This window comes from Centroberyx gerrardi, chromosome 7 (assembly GCF_048128805.1).
Source record: "Centroberyx gerrardi isolate f3 chromosome 7, fCenGer3.hap1.cur.20231027, whole genome shotgun sequence".
Lineage (NCBI taxonomy): Eukaryota > Metazoa > Chordata > Actinopteri > Beryciformes > Berycidae > Centroberyx > Centroberyx gerrardi.
Window position 1 is genome coordinate 12,790,427 of NC_136003.1, and position 20,500 is coordinate 12,810,926.

Genomic DNA, 20,500 nt, shown 5'->3' on the forward strand with positions numbered 1-20,500 from the left:
AACCAGGCTGTGCTGAGAAGAACCTCTACTCTGTTTATTGCTGGTCTTATGAAAGGCAACAAATACCTCGAGCAATCAGTGTGAAAAGAAGTATGTAATAATCATCTCTCTCTCTCTCTCTCTCCCCCCTCCCCTCTCTCTCTCTCTCCCTCTCTTTCTAAATAGGTAGCTTGTTTTTGTATTGTTTACACCTAGACTCACCATTCTAACTTTCAGGTTTTCATAGTCAAAAAGCAGGTTCTGTTGTTGCAATGGTTTAGATCCTAATATCTAATTCTGTACCAATGATATAATATATCTTTTGCAGTTTTTGACAGTACAGAGCCACAGAGCCGGGTTGGAACATTCAGTTGCATTTGGACACCTAGTTATATCCAGCTTTAAAATGCATGCATTTGCTTCATTACTAGTCTTTTGAAGGTACAGGAAACTAATGATGTGGGGTAGGTGGGTGGGGGAGGAGGGGGGGGGGGGCACAGAGGGAGAGAGCATTTCTACCAGAATGGGAAGCATGAAAGGGTGAGGCATTTGATCCTGGATATCTTAAAGGCTCCAGAGGTGTACTGTGGCTTTCTAATCAGGGCTTTGAAGACCACCTTCACAGTGCGTCCCTTTTCCATAGGGGTCTTCATGCAGCTTTGCCACAAGGACAGAAATAGAACCAGGACTCATTCAGGCTTTACTCCGGTCAGTGTGAGACTGTATAAATGGTTCAGACGTGAACATTCTCTTTACCTGAATACTCCATTCCTCACACTTTTCTTTTATCCATCTTCTAAGTGAATGGAAAAAATGGCAATGTTTCGCTACAGGCAAAGAAACTACTGCATCTCTAAATGAAGGTATCATCCTTTTAAAGGCTTATCATGAATGAACTTTGACCCCTGCATGTGTCCTTTTACATTTTGCAAGCTTACTGCAGCAGAAAATACAGTACGTTGGAATTGCTCTGGTATGAATAATAAAGTAAACGCCTACTGTTTGGTGTCTGGGCCACTGAAACTCAGCTGGATTTAATGTGAATCAAGACCTGCCTAGTCCTCATGGTTTTAATCCATCACTGAGTGGAGTAACGGAGCATCAGGTGCATGAGCAGCATCCTGTTCAGCATCCTATTCACGATAATCTTTTGACAGAAAGTGATGGAAGTTTTTTTTTATTTCATGGCTCAGCAGTCTTCACTACCTGATGCATAAAAATGAGAATATGATGGCATTGCTCCTAGTGAAGATGTGGCATTTGCGGGTCTATGAAAACTAGGAACTGTCAGTACTTCGTTTGAATGAAAAATGGGATAAAGTAATATGCTTGAAATAAAGGCGCTCTCTTCCAGAATGCCTAGATGTTATGAATAAAATAAATTGACCTTTGCCACTGATAGAATTTCCCCTGTGGTTAGGAGTCACTGGAAATGATTCTGCAGGTGACTGCCTGCCTGGCGCTGTGCGTGACAAGGGAGAGGTGTGAATAAAGGACGACCGTTCAGCGGTCGCTCCGTCACACGCTCCTGTCACCCGGCAGAGAGAGCGATGATTTTCTCTCGGGTTGCGAGGCGGCGATGACACGGGGGTCGTATTGATTGTTGTTTCGTCAACCGTGATGGGCAGTGACACTTGACCAGGTTCAGTCGCAAACAGGTTTTCCATGTCCTGGAGTGTGTCATTGCGATTTATAGCAGTGAGCATCCTTTATTTGAAAAGCACCTTTTGTTAGGTATGTAAGGGTGATCTACAGTGAGGTAGGAGTGAGGCAGGGCTGGGCGATACTGACAAAATCAAATATCACAATATTTTAGACCAACTGCCTTGGTATCGTTAATGTGACTATATTTGGGGATGAGTATTTGTGCTTTCAGAAGATATTTAGACACAAAAGAAATTGAAAATTAGTAATGATCATTAGTAATCAGTGATGTGCAATCAGTAATAGTAATATGGATATGATGAGCAGGTAAAGCCAATCATTGTTCATTTTACTCAGCCAGAACAGGCTAATAAGTTCAGAAAATTGTATCGCTTTATTCTAACGCCGCTTTTAAGACCAGGAAGAAGTAACATTTAAGTTATTGCGATAACCAAAATCTCAGACGATATCTAGTCTGACAAAATCGGTCAGTGCATAGAGAGCTACATACCATGTCACTGTCATGCTAATCTTCAGCCAAGGTTGTACAATGCTACAACACAGCATCAGAAGTAATATTGCTTCATTATGATGGTTTCGATCAGAAATGTAGCGCTTAATTTCCCTCTGGTTCTCTCAAAGGATAATTTAATCATCTGAAAGGTCTACACTCCCACTCCCCACTAACACCTATTTCTCAATAATCCAAATCACAAAAGACAAATAGTCAACTATGGCAACTCTAATCTGACGCAACAATATAATACAGTATAAATTAATGAGCCGGATTATCACGATGCTCAGCAATAATAATACATTTGAGAAAGTTAAAAAGAATAAAAAGTGTGGAATATCCTGAATGAATGAATTTCACCCTACCAAGGGCTCGGCGATATATCGTATAATATCGATTTTGTGATATAGGTGTTAGTGTAGGAGTGTAGACCTTTCAGATGATTACATTATCCTCTGAGAGAACCAGAGGGAAATTAAGCGCAACATTTTTGATCGAAACCGTTTCTGTAAATTAGCCGTCACAATGAAGCAATATTACCTCTGATGCTGTGTTGTAGCATTGTACAACCTTGGCTGAAGATTAGCATGACAGTGACATGGCATGTAGCTCTCCATGCGCTGATTGATTTCATGGCTGAGTCTATGCAGAGCCAACCTGGGCCCTATGCCAGCCCTTCCCATATTTTGGAGCGTAAACATGATGCATCAAACATTGTCAGTTATGCAGAATGAGCTATAAAGTGGGTCAGGAAGTTCACTCAAGGCCTTGGACTAGGTAGCATTTTTTCTTTTTCTGTTGTTTTTTCCCATACATGCAAGAGTTTCTGATGTGAAAACAGGAAATATGTTTATGCAAATGCTCATCATATTTTCATGGTTCCGCACAAACTTGAGTAGTGAGCACCAAAGAGAGAGAGAGTGAAACTATGAACCTCATATCCTGGCAAATTGTTGTACGCTGTGACACTCTGCAATACCGCATTCATGTGTTTTTGTGTGTATGTGAATGGGATTACAATGGGGTGTGCTTTTAATATGGGTGCTAAATCAGCAGACTGTGTGTTCTGTGCTTGAGTCAGCCATTCCTTGCCTCCTCTGATGCCAGGTGGGCTTTTCTATTTTCACTGGAAATACAACAGCGCCCGTGTATCAAACACTGAATGACAATATGGTTTACATCTGCACTGTACTTAATCGGCAAAAGCAAAAGCTCTGCAGTATTTCAGTGCATGCAGTATAACCAGACATCATCCTCACGCCTCCTACCCGACATGTCTGTTTATGTCTGTGTACTGTGGTGCGGCTGAGGGAAGAAGAATAAGGGAGATGGGAGATAACTGGGGGAAGAGGCAGATTCAGGTTTTAATTGAAGCTGCGGAGAAGCACAGATTGAAAAAAAAAAAACCCAAAAAAAAACAGTTTCCCTTTTTCCAGGCTGTCAGGCACAATGAGGGGCTGGGGCTGCAGAGAGGATAAGTGACAGAGGTTGTCTGCTCTAATAGGTTCTGGATCTGGCAGCTCCCCCATGGGTGCCAAAGAGAAGAGAGCAACTCAATCTCAATCAGCCTTTTCCGTAATGAATATTTGGATTAGGAGTGAGAGCACAGGAAGAGGGTTGAGCTCTGTGTGTGTGTGTGTGTGTGTGTGTGTGTGTGTGTGTGTGTGTGTGTGTGTGTGTGTGTGTGATAGTGAGAGAGTAGAGAGCGGGTGGTAGTGCTAATAGAAGTATGAATCTCTTCTTGCGACAGGTGCGATGGAGAGGTGTGACCCCCAAGCGCCTAGGAAACTAGACCGGCACGTAAATGGACGACAGGTTTTATTATTTGGCTGCCAATGCTGCAGATGGAAAAGGAGAATGCATTTTTAAATATAGCCTACATCACACGCAACACCTGACTTTTATAACATTACTACGATCAGTGGTTTTGCTGAAATATAGATTGCTTGATATTGAGACTGCAGTCACTCTCATTCCATTTTAATGAGCTAAATGTGAAATAAAAGGTAGCATGAGATTTTGAAGGGCTATGCTTGATCGTTTACTCCACAGTAAGTTGCCACCTAAAAATTTTAGATAATACTGCTGTCTATAATAGTTTCCGAAGTTGCTTTTTGTCCTCAATCTTGTCAAAACATTCCACCTTCAGACCCATTACTAGAAAAACACTCCATAAGACTAACTATATTGATACAGATAAATGTTTGAAACTAAATTACCCTACTGGCATTTAAATCAAATTCTTCCGCCTTTGTTTCAGTTTGTCTCATCCACCTGCGTGCAGCTGTAATTGCCATATAATGATACCATGTGTTCCACATACTGTGAAGACGACACGTTCTGCTCAACACCTGCATCACACCTGAGCCAACTACTGAAATGTGATTCTTTTGCATTCATCGCTTTGAGAATGACTGAATAAGCAGTTGTTTCCCACTGTGACAACGGTGGAATTAAATCTCTGCGCCTCCTGCCTCAGAAATGGTCCTTTACTTTCCCACACTGCCTACCTGCAAATGCCACCTGTCACACACACACACACACACACACACACACACAGACACACACACAAGCGCAAATGCGACTAACTCTCTCTCTCTCTCTCTCTCTCTCTCTCTCTCCCTCTCTCTCTCACACACACCGTTGGCAGGTATTGATTTTGTCTCGCATGGAAATAATGAAATCATTTTATCAGTCCACACATGCACCTGCTGTTTAACAAATGAATGATTCTTCATCCAGGTAATAAATACATCATCTGGGATAGAAGCACTGGCGGCGGCAGGATTAGCCCGGCGTAGTGAGACTCCCTGCAGAGAGCTTTTCCCCTGCGATAGAGCTTCCCCCTGCGATAGTGCCACAGAGTGTCAGCCTAAACCCACACACCGCACGGGGGACGAGGTAATGAGATGCAGCGCCGGTGCCACTCTATCAAAGGCAAAGTCGCCGTGTGTAGATTGGCATATCAGCGTGATTCGTCCATCCCGCTTTGTGCTTGAAGTCTGTCTGGATTACCGTCTTCAGGCGGGAACGGAGGATTAGTATTCTCGCCCGCGCACGATGCTTTAAAATCGATTTTAGATGACATTTCCATGAAGCTGGGATATTGCTTTTTTTCAGGGTCATTTACCCATTTTGATCTTTTTTCTTTTTATCCGGCCCCCTGTGAAACAAATGATGAGTATCGCTATTTAAATGTAAACACCTCAAGCCCATAACCTCCAACTGTGCCTCTGAAGGACTTGCTTTGCTGTCTGGGGGTTTGAATAAAATATATCAGTGGATGAGAGGTCATTAAGAGAGGCATCTTGTTTCACAGAGACCTGTTCATTTAGCATTGAGAATCCATAGCTAAATGCATGAATCCATAGCTTTGATCAATAATAAAAAACAGGAATTCAGTTAGCCTCATTACATAAAACTCTCCCCCGCTGGCCTTATTACCCCATCAGTACTCTTATTATTCGACTAGGCCCTCTGACAGTATAGTAGCCATTCACTTACTGGACACATCAGTAGTTTATTGCCTCAGATGAAGGATCCCAAGAAATGTCTAGCAGCCATTCTCTCTGGGCCTATAAAGTGTGTATGCAGCTTTACTAAATACCAATAACCTGTTAGTCATATAAGATGCTAAGGAGCAGTGATCTGAAAGTAGCACAATGCATTTGCATAGTAAAAGTGTTGCTCACTTCTTACATTCAAAATAGTTAGGTTATGTACTGTAGATATACCGGCATTCAATGTGAATTTTGTAGCAGATATTGTATCTATTCGTCATTGTCTTGAGTACTGAGGTTTCAGCAGCATGCTACAGTAAAACAATGTCAATCTTCTGCAAGGCCAAACGAAGCCAGTGAGTCCCTCGCGAGGCGGTTGTTTATGGCCGGCCGCTCGGCGCTCCGGTCCGCAAGCAGCAGGCTACAGTACAAATGGTGATCTAATTGGAATTTGTTCATAAAATCGATTGTGCTGTGGCACTTCCGAAATGGAGTCGTTAAAGGAGATTAGCTGTTGTTAAATGGGCCCTTTATTAACCAGCAGATGAGGAATGACACAGAGGAGGCCCCGCATTAGCACATAGATACTATCAGCTCTCGCTGCACCGCTGTCAGCGTGCCGGACTCTGCCTAGGAAAAACACATTAGCCGGCGTCACCCAAGGGGGCACCGGGAAGCACAGGTAGAAGGAAGCCTGATGAACAGTTGATTGCAAACATATATAAAGCACAGTTCTAAAAATGTACTGTGTAGGAACGGTGTTAAGTCTCCGTAATGGTGATTTATGAGCGCAGTGTGTGTGAGGAATGTTATTGTGAAGAAATGTGTATACTTCATCCCACACCATGTCCCAGAGGCTGTGTTCAGGTCAACTGTAGCAACTGTAGAGGATCCTCAGAATTTAGCAAATGCACTGAATCCTCAGCCTCCATTTGAAGCCTCAGTCTTTCCTGCTAAGTAAAGGCCACAAATGAATTGATTTCCTATAAAGATCCTGACGAATAAATATACATAAGAGTATATAATAATTGTTTTGAGAAGATTTGTATAGACTTTGGTACTCACCAAGATTACTGAATTGATCTTTCAGTGTGATGCAACAGGTATCAGACAGTTGGCAGGCAGGAATGAGCCGAGCGAATGTTTTCTTGGATAAAATGGTAATATGGTTCACTGCAGTGCTGTACCTCTCTCATAATTCTTATCTCCTTACATATCCTGTATCACTCATGCCTTATTGTAAAACTGCCAGTGTAAAGCCAGAGATCTGAATGGGAACTCATTTTGTCACTGTCTTCCTATCTGCGGCCGCAAAAACTGCTGCCTCGCTGTTGATTTATTCATAGGGACATGGGATCCTGAGGCCAGTTTGACTGAAGATGTTCTAGAAATGACAGTGCTGAGACAAAGGAAGTATGTACAGGTGACAATAAAGAGATTTAGGGAGATATCTGCTCTCTTCCTTCCTAATACAATTACCTTTTGTGTGAAGGTATTCCACACTAACTTGCTTTGGTAAGCCTTGTTCTTGATGCCGACTGCTTCTCTGTCCTCTCTTAAACCCACACACACACACACACACACACACACACACACACACATACACATACACATACACATACATCAGTATTCCCCAAATCGTGGATGTTTGCCTTGATTAAGCACTCGGTCCTGCTTTTGTTTTGGTTTTTTCTCTGATGTAATTCAATGTTTTTTTCTGACAAAGGTGACTTTCTCCCGGACAGTGACAAATGAACTGTGACAGTCGGGGAAGTGAGTCTGCACACAATGCAGTTTCTAAAGCCTAATGCAATTGATGAGGGAACACAGAGAGGTGAGGCTTTATTTCACTCACAGTCTCCCAGAACATTTTGCGGCTGTTGATAGCTACCATTTTTCTCAAGGGTTCAGTCCGCATTACTCTCAGGTGTGACGTCATTCTCTCCTTTTTATTTCTTTGTCGAGATCCTAACAACTTAAAACCTACTGCCCGGGGTAACTAAAAATAGAACTAATTGCATTTGTTTAGCAACAAAGGAATTTGCGAACCCTTTCGTAATTTTGATCCCTTTGAGTCTGATGCAGTTGTTTGTTAATAATCACGCTCGGCATTGAGCGCGGAGCTTATTGTGATTACAGAAAACAGTGCGGGGCAGGACCTTGACACAGCAATGCAGTCGGAGACCTGTTCTGACCTTGTTGTCTGTAGCTGCAGGCTTTTTAATTGACTAGGTGTACGCTAACGGCATCATTCTAGCCCACCACCACTCAGGTCATGAATAATTGGAGCCAAGAGAGAAGGCAAAAAGCACCACTGTCAGACTAATTTGCCCCTTCCTGTTTTGCTGGATTGCTGGCTCCCTGTGAGCTGTTGGTTTAGTAATGAAGGACAAGAAAAGAGAAGCTAGACTGATGTGATGTCTAAAAGTAAACTGAAGGTTAAATGGGACATAGAATAAGTGGATTTAAAATGGAACCTTCGGTGGCTCTGTGTTCCTTTGGTGTAGCCTTTTATACATTTCAGAAAAAAAATCATATTTGAAATAAGACCAGTGAGCTGTTTATCTTGTTCCTGTGGCTTGTTTTCTGCATTATATAAAATCAAAAGTGGTTATATAAAAGTTGGCATAGAGACATATCATGCCATAAAAATGCCAAATTTACACTTAATTTGCAGTTGTTGTTTTTTTTAATTAATTACTGAAGTGTACTTTAGTCCTCACCTTTCCCCCTTCTCTCTCCCCTGTTTTCTCCTTAATTGCTTTCTCACTCCTTCACATTCTCTCACACCTTTATCCTCACTCTGTCTTGCCAACTGTATGGCTTATGTTGGTATTAACAAGGCTAGACTTTGCTGCATTTCTCTTACACTGTCTGCCTGTCTGTGTGTGTGTTTTCAGTGCTTGGTGGCCCGGAATCTCGTGGAGTACTGAGGAAAATCAGTGACATGCTGGAGGTCATTATGAAGAGGATGGACACTCTGTCTAAACTGGGTAACACCACCGACTCCCACAGGCTGGATGAGCTCAGCTCAGCCCTGGACAGGTATAGCACTGGACTGCTTGCATGTTGCTGATGCTGTAAATAACCAGGAGTGTACGTGTTACTCTGAACCGTAGCCTGGGGATAAGAGAGTCAGCTCCCTTTGTAGCCTTGTAGGCCAACACCTTTTGAATTAGACACAGCTACTGGAATGCAAAAGACAAGAATGGCATGGGGAATATTTTGGTTCCCATGGAAGTTTCAGGGGCAGGTCGCACAGAGACTACACAGAGAATTGCAATAGACTGTGAAGAAATGACTAGAGCTGTGTTAAACTCCATTATGAAAAATGTCACAACTCTGCAAATGTCAGAGTGCAAATCCATTGTGATCTGGTTGTAATAACCGGCCTACTTTTGGTGGGTCTCCACTTGCCAGGAATAGCAATGTGTTTTAAGTTCACCTGGGTTCTAGGGTGAGCAAATGAAATTTTAATTTGGGTCACATCCCAAAAAAGTTTAAAAACACAATATTATTGGTAGTCTAGGAGGCGGTCACTATGGTGTTGTCAATGGCAGTAGAAAGGTGCGTAAACAGGCAGGATTTGCCAGGGAAGAGCAGCAGCTCAAACTTGTCAAGGCTTGAAGTGGTGGGCAGAAAATCCTGCGATTTGTGCCTCAACTTGGGTGTCAAGCAAAGGAAAAGAAATGTTGCCTATAGTTGAATTTCATAAGCACAGCAATGGTAAGAAAAATCATGGGAGTTCATGAAGAGTTGAGGGATTTAGTGTGAAGAAGGGAAGAAGGGAAGAGGGCCAAGTGCGGAGCCCTGGGGCATCCCAGCTGAGGAGGCAGCGATGCCCCAGCATGCAGTGAAAAGAGACCCTTGCCATGTAACCTTGTGTTGAGGAGGATGATATGTGTTGGAATAAACCCCATCCCCTTCCCTAGATAGCTGGAGAAATGAAGCAGACTGTCAGAAAAGAAGAGGAGGAGGAGAGGGGGTGGTGGAAGGGGAGGGGGGGGGGGTCTTGCTGGACAAGTTGAAGCTGCCATCCCAGAGTAGTGTGCTCTGCGGTCGCCATGGCAACAGACCTTTTCTCACACTCGCTCCCGCTCCGGGTTTGAGAAGAGAGGCTCCCTCCTGCAGCGGTCTGCCTGTTTCTGCCTCCGCTGTCCGCATCCCTCCTGGACATCACTGCCACTCACATCGCCTGCCTGACTCTTCCTCACAACCTGGACACATCTCCTCCCAAGTCCAGTGCAAGAAAGCCTACCTTGTAGCAGCCAGAAATGTAATAACTTCCCATGATACAGTAAAAGTAATTGTGATGATATTTGCCAGTTATAATATTGCCAGCCCCTACATATACAACTGCTTCAGACTGCAGAGAATGAACAATGACAGGAGAACTGCAACCGCTCACCTGACATGATTCCTATTTTCCAGAAGCCTAAGGGATAATATTTGTTGTACTCCAGCCAAAACTGTGCATATTATTATGTTTGCCTGCGTTTTGATATTATGCTCCTAGAATTGAGTTTTCTCTACAAAATGCCCTGTGCAAAAACTCATAGTCATGTTAGTCTAACAATGGTTTAATTGGCCTCTCAGGGGCTGAACCTTAAATGTTACAGTGGGGGAAAAAAAGAGCAAATAGTTTTAAAGCCAACTTAATGGTGCTAATATTTCTCACGGTATTTCCTGGCTTCATTTTACCCCGCTCAGGTGATTAAAATCCAGTATGGCATGGGGGGGCAGGAGTGAGCCTAGAGACTAGTGTGAGAGCATCAGCCAGGGAAATCTTTGCCCACCTGGTATACTGTTGAAAAAGTAATTAGACTGGCCTCTTGCTCTTTAATACTTGATAGCCTCTCCTGGGCCGGAATCCCTGCAATGTAAATATCGGGTGGTTCTGTGTGAGACCAGGAGTGTGTGTGTGTGCTACTGTATTATTGTCAGTGGTATGTATGTGTGTGTAATTGGCATTTGTTCTGACCTGCTGGCCTAAGGGCGCAAAGGGGAGATTATGGCTACCACTCGCCTCCAGGGCAGTACATGGTAAAATGAAATTTGAGTTCAGGATTATGTAAAGTTATGCACATATGCACAGTTGCGTTGTTTTCCCCTGACACACACATTTACACACACACATTCACACATTCACACACACACTGCCTCAATGAAATGACAGAGTTCGACTGTTGGATTTGCATCCAGTTCAGAACACCATTCCATTATTTTTTCTCGGCTCACTGACTGCAGTGATATTTCACATTATCATCAGGGTTCCTGCGAGTGAGAGAAATACCAGAAATAGTACTATATAACAAGACAGTTCATTGAGACTGTTCATTTACATATTTATTTTCATGTAAAGCAGCGTGTGTAGTTATGGTGGCTAATTTAAAGATGATGGATTATGATCTAGGCAGTATACCTACATAAAAGTCATGTGTTCATGTGCGAAAGTTCAAAGATTTGTGTTTCTCTTTAGTTGTTGCATGTCAGATGCTCAAATCCTCTTGCATAGATGTTTTTATGATGTTTTTGTGATCTTTAACTCACTCTAATTGACTTTGGAACTCATTCATTTGCTGAGGTCTTCTTTCCCAAGAATCTTTCATAATTCATTGCATGAATCCATTTGCCATTAATGCAGTCGGCTGCAATGCATTCCAATGGCGTTACGGCTAATGCTAAAGCATCCGCCCTCTTTCCTTTGAAGGTTCTTTGTTGCTTGGAAAGATAACATTTGGAAAGATATGCTTGCTGCTCTGGTGTTTGTACCTTGTAAAATAGTTTCTTACACCATGGCTTGGTTTCCAAAATGGGTCATGGGCTTGTTTCTGGTGAGACCCCCACATTACAAGAGTCGCTATATGTTTTGATAAGCCTGAGTTCCAGGGTGAAATTACATTTGGGTCCTGGACTGAAAAAGTTTTACAGCTTTTGCTGTTGCTCTAATAGGCTCAGACATGTTACAGATTGTCAGCAATAAGCTTCTTCTGAACTGTAACAGCTGCAACATGTTTCTGCAACACTCTCTCTCTCTCTCTCTCTCTCTCTCCCCCCATATGTCTCTCTCCATCATATATCTTGGCTCTTGATTATTTTGCCAACGCAGCTTTCAAGCCACAGAAGTCAAGTGCAGCGAAACACATTTGCTAACAACCTAATTGTCCTCTGTTCTTATTTCTCCCAGGGACCCACTTTAATATGCTGAGTCACTTTTTTATCTCAACAAATAAATTGTCTGTCAGTGTTTAAAAGCTTTTTCTATTTCACGCTTCAAGTTCTACACAATTAGCATTTCTTCTGCTTCTTCAAGCTCATTGTCAAGGGTGGAAAAAAAAAAACAAATACCGTTGGATGGAAGGAAGCAATGAAAAAATATATAGTGCCCCCTTTCTTTTGAAGGGGTTTGACTGCAGTTTGAAATGAATTTAGGTCATTACAAGATGGTTATTGCTGGAATATTTTTAGACATTTTGGTTCTTTTATTTTGTGTGTGTGTGTGCATCTGCCTGATCAGGATCCAGCCTATAGGGCTAGTGGAGCGGATCCAGGCTATAGCCCAGAACATGTCGGATATGGCAGTGAGGGTGGAGCAGATCCTACAGCGCAGCATTGCCAGCAACAGAGGTAGGGCTTAAAACAGACACACACACACACACACACACAGCCTGCCCACTCACACAGCTGGAGAATACCACCTATAGCTGTAGGACTTAAACTGAAGCCCGGTCCATTTCAAGCCCATTTAATCCAAAGACACACACACCTTCCTCCTCTTCCCTGCTCGCATAAACCGGACTGTTTAGCCTGGATCCAGAACTACAGCTGAATGCACCAGTTTATGCCTGACTTGCACTTGCTGGTTGATCATATAGAACATGACAGACATTATTTACGCCACATTACCCGTTCAAATAGCAAGGCTCTATTCGCTGTCAGGCTGCAGGAGTTCCAGCGCACCACAACACAGCAGTCCATTGTTGCTGCCTTATCATAACCACACGACTACAGGATGTTTAAGGCTCGCTGATGAATTACCCTCTAGTTAATGGGATCCGGGGCTGTCAGCTTTCTCTATTAGCCTTCACTCTCAATTGGGCACTTACACAAAATAGAATTCAAAGAGCACAATTCATTTTGGTACTTTTCTGCTTTAGACAGAGCTGAAGTATTCAGTATATTGCTCTTTATAGCAGGATATAATTCATCACGCTGCCACATTAGAATGGGTCTTTGAAAAAGACATTTTGTCCTTTGTCAAAATGTCTGTTGTCATTTAAGTGAGGCTGCCAGAGTGGCTAATCTTAACCTGGGCTCGTTTTGACACTGCCAGGCGATAGCACTTATTACAGTGAGATGTCTGTCTTTATCATGGTAATCAAACAGAATAGCTGGCAATTATTTATCTGTGATTGTGCTTTTCGATGCTTGGCAGCATGCTTGTGGAAGAGCAGCAACTGCTCCTTTAATTAGGCTGACAAGCATTGGGCTTCAAGGAGAAGGAAGGAAGGAAAAGCGAGAGGAGGAGGAGGAGGGGAGAAGCAGAAAGAGCAAAAGGAACGGGAGAGGGAGTGAGCCGAGCAACAGAAAGAAGCAGGAAAGTGCGGAAGAGAGGGAAAGGGGAGCGAGGAAAAGGAAAAATCTAATGATGATTTTATTAATCACACCCATGCAGTGCAGTCTATCCAGTGAGTGGGCCTGAGCAGAGTCTCAGCCACTCAGTAGGGGAGGCCAGGCTTTTAGAGGAGCTTGTTAGCTAACCCTACAGCCTGTCTAATGCATCTGTGTTCATCCCTAAGGCAGGAGGAGTTATGCTCTAATGCCAAATACAAAGGGACTTAATGCCCAGGGAAGAGTTGTCAAGACTAGATCCGTTAGTATTAACCCTGTTTAGTCCTTTGGCCTATTGGGAGGTCTAGTTGCAGTGATTATTCTATCTTTATACCAGTGTTACTGAGCTGAGTTTTGCATAACAAAATAATGTCTTATATCAACTCTGATGCAATGCAATTTCATGACAATGATATAGATACACATGGGCCATATGCAGAGGTTGACATGGATAATATCATGACAGGATAACAAAACTACAAAATAGATAGTGATTCTACAAGAGGGGAACGAGTGCATAATTTTTCCACCTAGCCATGCCTCTTTGTTTTTATCTATAGTGTCTATTTACTGTCAGAAAAAGTCAAAATAATGCATTTGTGCTGTTGTCTGATGTGTGGTGTTTTGATGAGTTTGTGTATAGGCTTTGACAAAATTGCCCTGCATTTTCTCTTTTCTCCAGTTAGGGATGGAACGTTAGGACAATGTGAGATTCCCAAAGATCCCCGTTATCCCGACTGCCCCAGCAAGGTGGATGTAAGTCTTCAAATCTTACTTAAGTCCAAACAATTTCACACAGATTCCAAACATCCCTCTCTGTCCTTTTGCTCTTGGTGACTCGCCTTGCTGCAACATTAGTTTTATATGATAAGATAAGATGAAGCTTTAGTGATTCTCAGGGGCAAATGAGAAGAGAAAATGACAATATGAAGAAAATATCTGTGAAATTACAGCATATATGCAATACAGGATGTGCAAAATGTGCTTGTATTCACATTAACATGTCTGCAGACAGCTATATATGTAAGTGTCTAGCTTTGTAGACATAAAAACAATATGCACGCTGTAGAACACTGTAGAAAACATGTACAGAAAGTGCAGATTTAGATATGTGCATTAATAACTGTCCACCATATCAAAGACTCCAGATGGAGGCACCATAATGTACATGAAAAGTGACATGTGCAAGACGCGTGTGCATTGTTGTCTGTTCTCATTACTACTGTTATAATCAGAACATATTTATGGATGGCATCCAGTGCTATGTCCCGATTCATGAATGTATGGATGAACTGCTATATGTACAGATCAGAAACGGTGTACTGTATATTAGTCCGGAGCGTAGGAATGTGAAAAGTATTCTAGGATAGCTTGTATGGGCAGTGCAGGAGCCCAACAACAGAGCCAGCCTTTGTCAACAGCTGTTTATCCTGTCTGCCTCCCCCGCTTCGGTGCTGCCTCCCCAGCACTCTACCGCAAGGAACAGTACACCGGCCACAACAGATTGACAGAACATGTAGAGTAGTCTGTTGCATACGTTGAAAGACCTGAGCCTCCTCAACAAGAACAGCCTACTCTGCCCTATCTTGCACAGTGCCTCCATGTTGTCGGATCAGTCGATATGCACCCACAGGTGCTTATAGGACTGAGCCACCTCCATCTCCTCACCCTGGATGGTGACAGTGGACTTCCAATGTAGCAAGAAGCCGCTGACAACTACCAGCTCCTTCGTCTTACTGACGCTGAGCTGCAGGTGGTTCTCCTTGCACCGCTCGACAAAGCTCTGCACCTTAACGCCTCCTCCTTGCCCTCACTGGCTATGTTTACATAGTCCTTTGAGACATGCTTGTGAGATATTGATCAGAACAGATTACTGTGGCATGTAAACATCTAACTCCTTTCATTTTTGGTTTTCACTGTCTGGGCAAGCTCAGACTGGAACAGCGTAATGGGCAAACAACAAAAAATCATGGTGTTGCGCAGTACTTAGTATTACTATTGGGATCATCAGTTGTTTCCCCTGTATTAAATGTAACCTAGTATTGCTCAGTCAAAGAGGGGAGGAGAGCTGGCAGCTGCACTTTCTCATATTGTTTTGCTGGCGGACTCTTCTAGCTGTGGGCGGGAAACCACGGGTGGACAGGAATATTCTCTCAGTTGGTTCATTCATGGCAACAGGGATACTTTATACCAGGGTATCAAATGTTCACAGAATCAGATTAACCGGAATAAAACCTAATTAACGTGGCCAATAGCCAGGTTACTCCATGCATGTAATCGAAGCCACTGATGCATCCCATAATAGAGTCATCACAGACCTTCTGGAGGTGGCATGACCCAGAGCTGAATCTGAAGTCAGAGGTGTAGAAAGTGAATAATAATGGTGACAGCACCGTCCCCTCGGGCTGTACTGTCACCTTATGATCAACAGCCAGCTTCAAATTAATGAGACGACATAAGGGATGAACATGTAAACTCCCCCTCCCATAAACCCTTTATACATCTTCAGTCAAATGTGACAGTTTGCTGTTTATCGGTCACATTTATGCGTACCCTAAATATACACTACACATTTTTGAGAGAGAACAGATTGAGTCTTCAAAACTTCGCCTTCCAGTGGATGCGTGCCCGCTGGACCTCGGACCCCTGCTACGCCTTTTACGGTGTGGACGGCTCTGACTGCTCTTTCCTTATCTACCTGAGCGAGGTGGAGTGGTTCTGCCCCCCGCTGGCCTGGAGGAACCAGACCGCTACACCCACCTTCAAGCCTCCGCCCAAGAAACAGGTAAGGCAGCCCTTCCATATCGTTCACTTTAATTTCACAGGCACAGGATGGATGCTGAACAACTACAGTAGTATGTGGTGCCGCATTTTGGAAAGATGCGACTACAGGTGAGCTAGCTTAACCTTGACTCCACAGGACGCTTTGGACCTGCTGTCCAAGTACAAGCACAATATTTGTCATTTCATCCTCCCATTATTTCCCAACAGAATCGCTGGCTGCTTGTTTTTTTTATCTGTCATCCAGTCTCCTGGGAGACTGGATGCGCTGCGCTGTCACTCACAGGGCGCTAGCTGTCATTCTCGCTCTTGAAACATTGCCATTGCTGTTTGCCTTCCTGTATCATTTTATTTATTTGCAGCCTCAACAGCTGAATGTATTCTAGTTACAGTCTCTCCACCAGGTCCTCCCTCCCTCCCTCTTCCCTTTCTCTTTCCCTCCCCACTTCGCCTCTGTCCCTTCCTCCCTACTGCTCCCCAGAGCGCTGTACGGCCGGCACAAGCAGGCCCTGATGTGAATTCACTCTGCAGCTCTGCCTTGTGTTCTAATTGCCCGCCTGTATTCACTGAGGCTAATCCCAAGACTTCCCTTGGGTACTCTGCATTTTGCTGTGGCACACACAAGTTGCTCTTGAGAACAATAATTCACCGGCATTGTGGAGAGTACAGTACAGCTCCGCATATTGATTTTGTCTTTGAGAGAGTCTCGGGTTTCTTGTAGTGTGTGCGTGCTTGTGTGTGTGTGTTTATGAGAGAGAGTAAGAGAGAGCGAGAGAGAGAGAGAAAGTTTGTGTATCGGATTCTCTTCATCTGTATGTGCCGTTTATAAGTCGTCTGTGCTCCCCATGCACTTATACCATTAATTAGCGCTCGCTTGCTCGTATTGTGCTGTAATGCAGCGATTATACTGGGGGGGGAGCAGAAGCAAAATGAGAGCAGACTATTTATGTGGCTGATCCAGGAATCCCTCAGGCAGCCTGTCTGAGAGGCCCAGCCCCGAGGCACTAGCATATAACAGGATGTGACGGGGAGATCTCAGCTCTGTACAATATTAGCCACCTCCACTCAGCTCAAAAAATTGTGCCACTTGTGTAGAATCGTATTAAAATGTCTGCTCCACAGCTGTCTTGTAGTATCCCTACCAGCACAGCTACCTACTATCCGCTTCAGGCCAAGTTCAGTGTAAATCCTGCCTGAATGCCAGTCTGCCCGGGAGTTTCAGTATTCTCCAGTGTAGAATTTCTACGTGATGAAAAGTTCAACAGAGAGGAGTGGAAATGGACTCCTGCGAGGCCAGATCAGAAGTTCTCTATATTTATGATTTTTTTTTTACCGCTCCTGTGCTGCAGGCTGTCTTCCACTCGGACATGGGGACTCTGCTGGAGCAGGTGGGCACCGGGAAGGAATCCCTGAGCTTCATGAAGAGACGCATGCGCAGGCTGGCGGCACAGTGGGCCTCTGCCGCTCGGCGGCTGGACGACAGGCTCCGCGGCCAATGGAGAGAGCAAAAGAGGGTGAGTGCGGAGACTTCCACATATGTGCACACACTGGAGGATGAAAGTGTGAGATGAGAGAGCGAGTCTGTGTTTTGGTTACATCTTCTCAAAGTGTTGTGGTTGGACTAAATTGCAAATGATCAGCCAGTACAAGTGCTCCCCTCAGTGCCAGCAGATTTACTTTCAAGACACTTGAGTATGAGATACTCTCCTGTGGCTCTGGGAAAATATTTCTGAGATCCTAATTTGATTTTAAGGCCATCTGTTTAGGCCGTTAAAAAAAGAAGAAGCTTGGCTAACAGGATGTTTTGGATCAAACATTTATACACAAAAAACTACACATTCTTTTCATGCCCACATGCCAGGCTACTGAGTTAACAGAACAGCTGTGACATTTTATTGAACTAACATATATTTTTTTTTGAGCCACTCAGTGTGAATCGCAGTATTCTGAGTTACAGCCATAAGACAAACGCAGATAATGAGGGAGAGTGACTCTTATCAGCATATCATGGCTGGCATTGATTGGCTTTAGTGCACTTTAACCACTGACATTTACAGGGACATTTCCACAAAGTGCCAGAGAGTGCTGCATGCTGGAATAATCCTCTGATGAAATGGCAACGACATTAGATTCCCCCCTGGCTTACACTTTGGGTTAAGAACCTTTATGTGATACCATAAATTGTCAGGAATTAACCTGGGGGAGAGAGAGAGAGAGAGAGAGTGTGTGTGTGTGTGAGTGTGTGTGTGTACCAGAGTAAGAAATTTGTCAGAGGGTGTTTTTTGCCCCCTTGATCTGATTTTCAGGGGCAGTTTACTTCTTTTCAGAGGCATTTTATCTATGAAATAACACACTTGCATTGCATATTGGCAAGTAAACACTCAATTTCTACCACTAAGATTTTTTGTTATTTGAACTGATACTATACCACACATCCCACACTTCTTTCCCTCTGCTGGAAACTCACAGCAGGCCTTAAAGAGAATGGTGCTGTTTTGTTCCCTATCTGTCCCTAACCAGTCCATCCTCCACCCCTCGATTGCAGAGTTTTTTGTTGTATTGGTTGTTTTATTTTCTGTTGACACAGTGGTTTGTGTGGGGTTGGAATTTTCTTCTACCGCTGGCTGCGGGGTGCCAACATTTTCGACTACTTTGGGCTTCGTACTCGGCTGTTTTCTGATCAAAAACTGCTCCATTTTTCTGGCCCAGAACGCCTTGGTAGAAATCGCCCGGTCATAGGCTCCCACAAATCACATATGGTGGCCCATGGGGGACAGTAGTCGCATTGACGCATGATTACTTGACAACTCAACAAATATAATGTGAACAGGGTGAAATGCAAAAAATGGTAATCCTAATTATTGGGGGCATTTCAAGTTTCAGGGGTATCTTTTCTCCAAGCCCCCGTTCATTTCTGACCCCGTTATAAACATGCTTGTATGTTATATGATGTGTGTGTTTGTACGTATCTTAATATTAAAGTAGCACAGTGCTATTATGAATTCGCTCTCTACAGTGAAGTGGCAGTCCAGAGTGCAGTCTTGGATGGATCAGATTTACTGCAGTGTTTTTTAATACCCACAGTATTCACGGTGTGGACAGCTCTCCACAAATCCTTCTCTAGTTGAAAAGTGGCTTGGCACTTCAAAAGCGTGCAGTATATGAAAATGAGACATGGTGAGTGATAAAAGCTTGTTTGTATTGCTTTGCTTTTTGGAATCGGGCCAACAGAATCCTGGTCTTCTTCCATGTTTTTTAAATGTGCATAAACCAGTTCCTTTCACTGGCCCGTCTTCAGAGAGCCATCCAGTTGCATAAATCAAAGCCCGTTCTGCCAATAACATAACATCCTTTCCCAAATGCATGCTCCTTGTTCATGCTCCCAGCTGGGCAGAAGGCTTTGTTCATTGTAATGGTGTGTTTGACAGTAATGGTTACTGTCCATTAACCGGACCCCGCGGGCTTGGCTTCCACCACCGAGACACGGAGCGCTGTTGAGAAAACAGACGGGGAGGAACGGCTGCGGGCTTCCGTGAAAGCGGCTGATAATCTGCAGACGGAAATAGACAGAAGAGGGGCGATGTTTTACGGAAGACCGGGCAAAACTGGACAGCAGTCTGTCCCACCTGTCTCGCTGTTATACCCGCCTCCACTCTCTTAGTGTGTACTGTGCATTCAGTGTTAGAGTGCAGAACCCATATTCAGCTCCCACTTTACCTTCTAATACTCTTTGCACTGTATCCATGGGATGTTTGCAGTAGCTATGAATGATTAGGTGTTGACGTGACGCTTGTACTCCGTCTCAAGTCGTACTCTCGTTGGCAGCACAGTGACTTGAACACGGTGACTTGCTTGTATCCAGAATGAATTAGGCAGGTTGAGATGATGCATACATTTACTTACTTAAGTCTAATTATGCTATTAGGAGCCTTCTGACATGCTAGTTGTTCATACATGGTTTTCATTGTACCAACACTATGCATTGCAGCTGAACATTAAGAAAGCAGTGTTGTCTGAAAGTCTTGTGTCTTTTCTTTTACTATCCTCTCTCACTCACTCACTCACTCACTCACTCATATACACACACACACACACACACACACACACACACACACACACACACACACACACAACCACACACACCTGACAAGTAAAGAGTAAGTGTGTGAGTATGGTCTAGTCGATGAACAGAATAGTCTGAGAGTTTTTCAAGACAAAAGTAATTGAGGGAAAATTAAAGGCTGCCATCTGTTGAGAAATTGCACAATCTAATTTCATTACACATTTAACAGCCTGGAAATTCCATCCTCTCCCATCGGCAATTAAATCGGTCTTGTACCATTCTGCATATCAATTAGCCCTCAGCAGGTCAATTTTCATTTCAACTCTGTGCACACTTGATTGTATTTCCTGGGAGTTGCTTTGGTGCAACTATGCTGTGATTATGCTTTCTCACATTCATTATATAGTC

General features: G+C 43.6%; 1 protein-coding gene across 1 annotated transcript in view; it reads left to right on the forward strand.

Annotated features, from left to right (window-relative positions):
* The window catches only part of mgat5b (alpha-1,6-mannosylglycoprotein 6-beta-N-acetylglucosaminyltransferase B), a 55,964-nt gene that overhangs the window by 4,309 nt on the left and 31,155 nt on the right, over positions 1 to 20,500 (forward strand). The window contains exons 3-7 of the mRNA XM_078284509.1: positions 8,538 to 8,682; positions 12,155 to 12,246; positions 13,931 to 14,004; positions 15,866 to 16,033; positions 17,379 to 17,543. Of these exons, the coding sequence (XP_078140635.1) occupies positions 8,538 to 8,682; positions 12,155 to 12,246; positions 13,931 to 14,004; positions 15,866 to 16,033; positions 17,379 to 17,543 (644 nt within the window). The remainder of the gene's footprint in view (positions 1 to 8,537; positions 8,683 to 12,154; positions 12,247 to 13,930; positions 14,005 to 15,865; positions 16,034 to 17,378; positions 17,544 to 20,500) is intronic.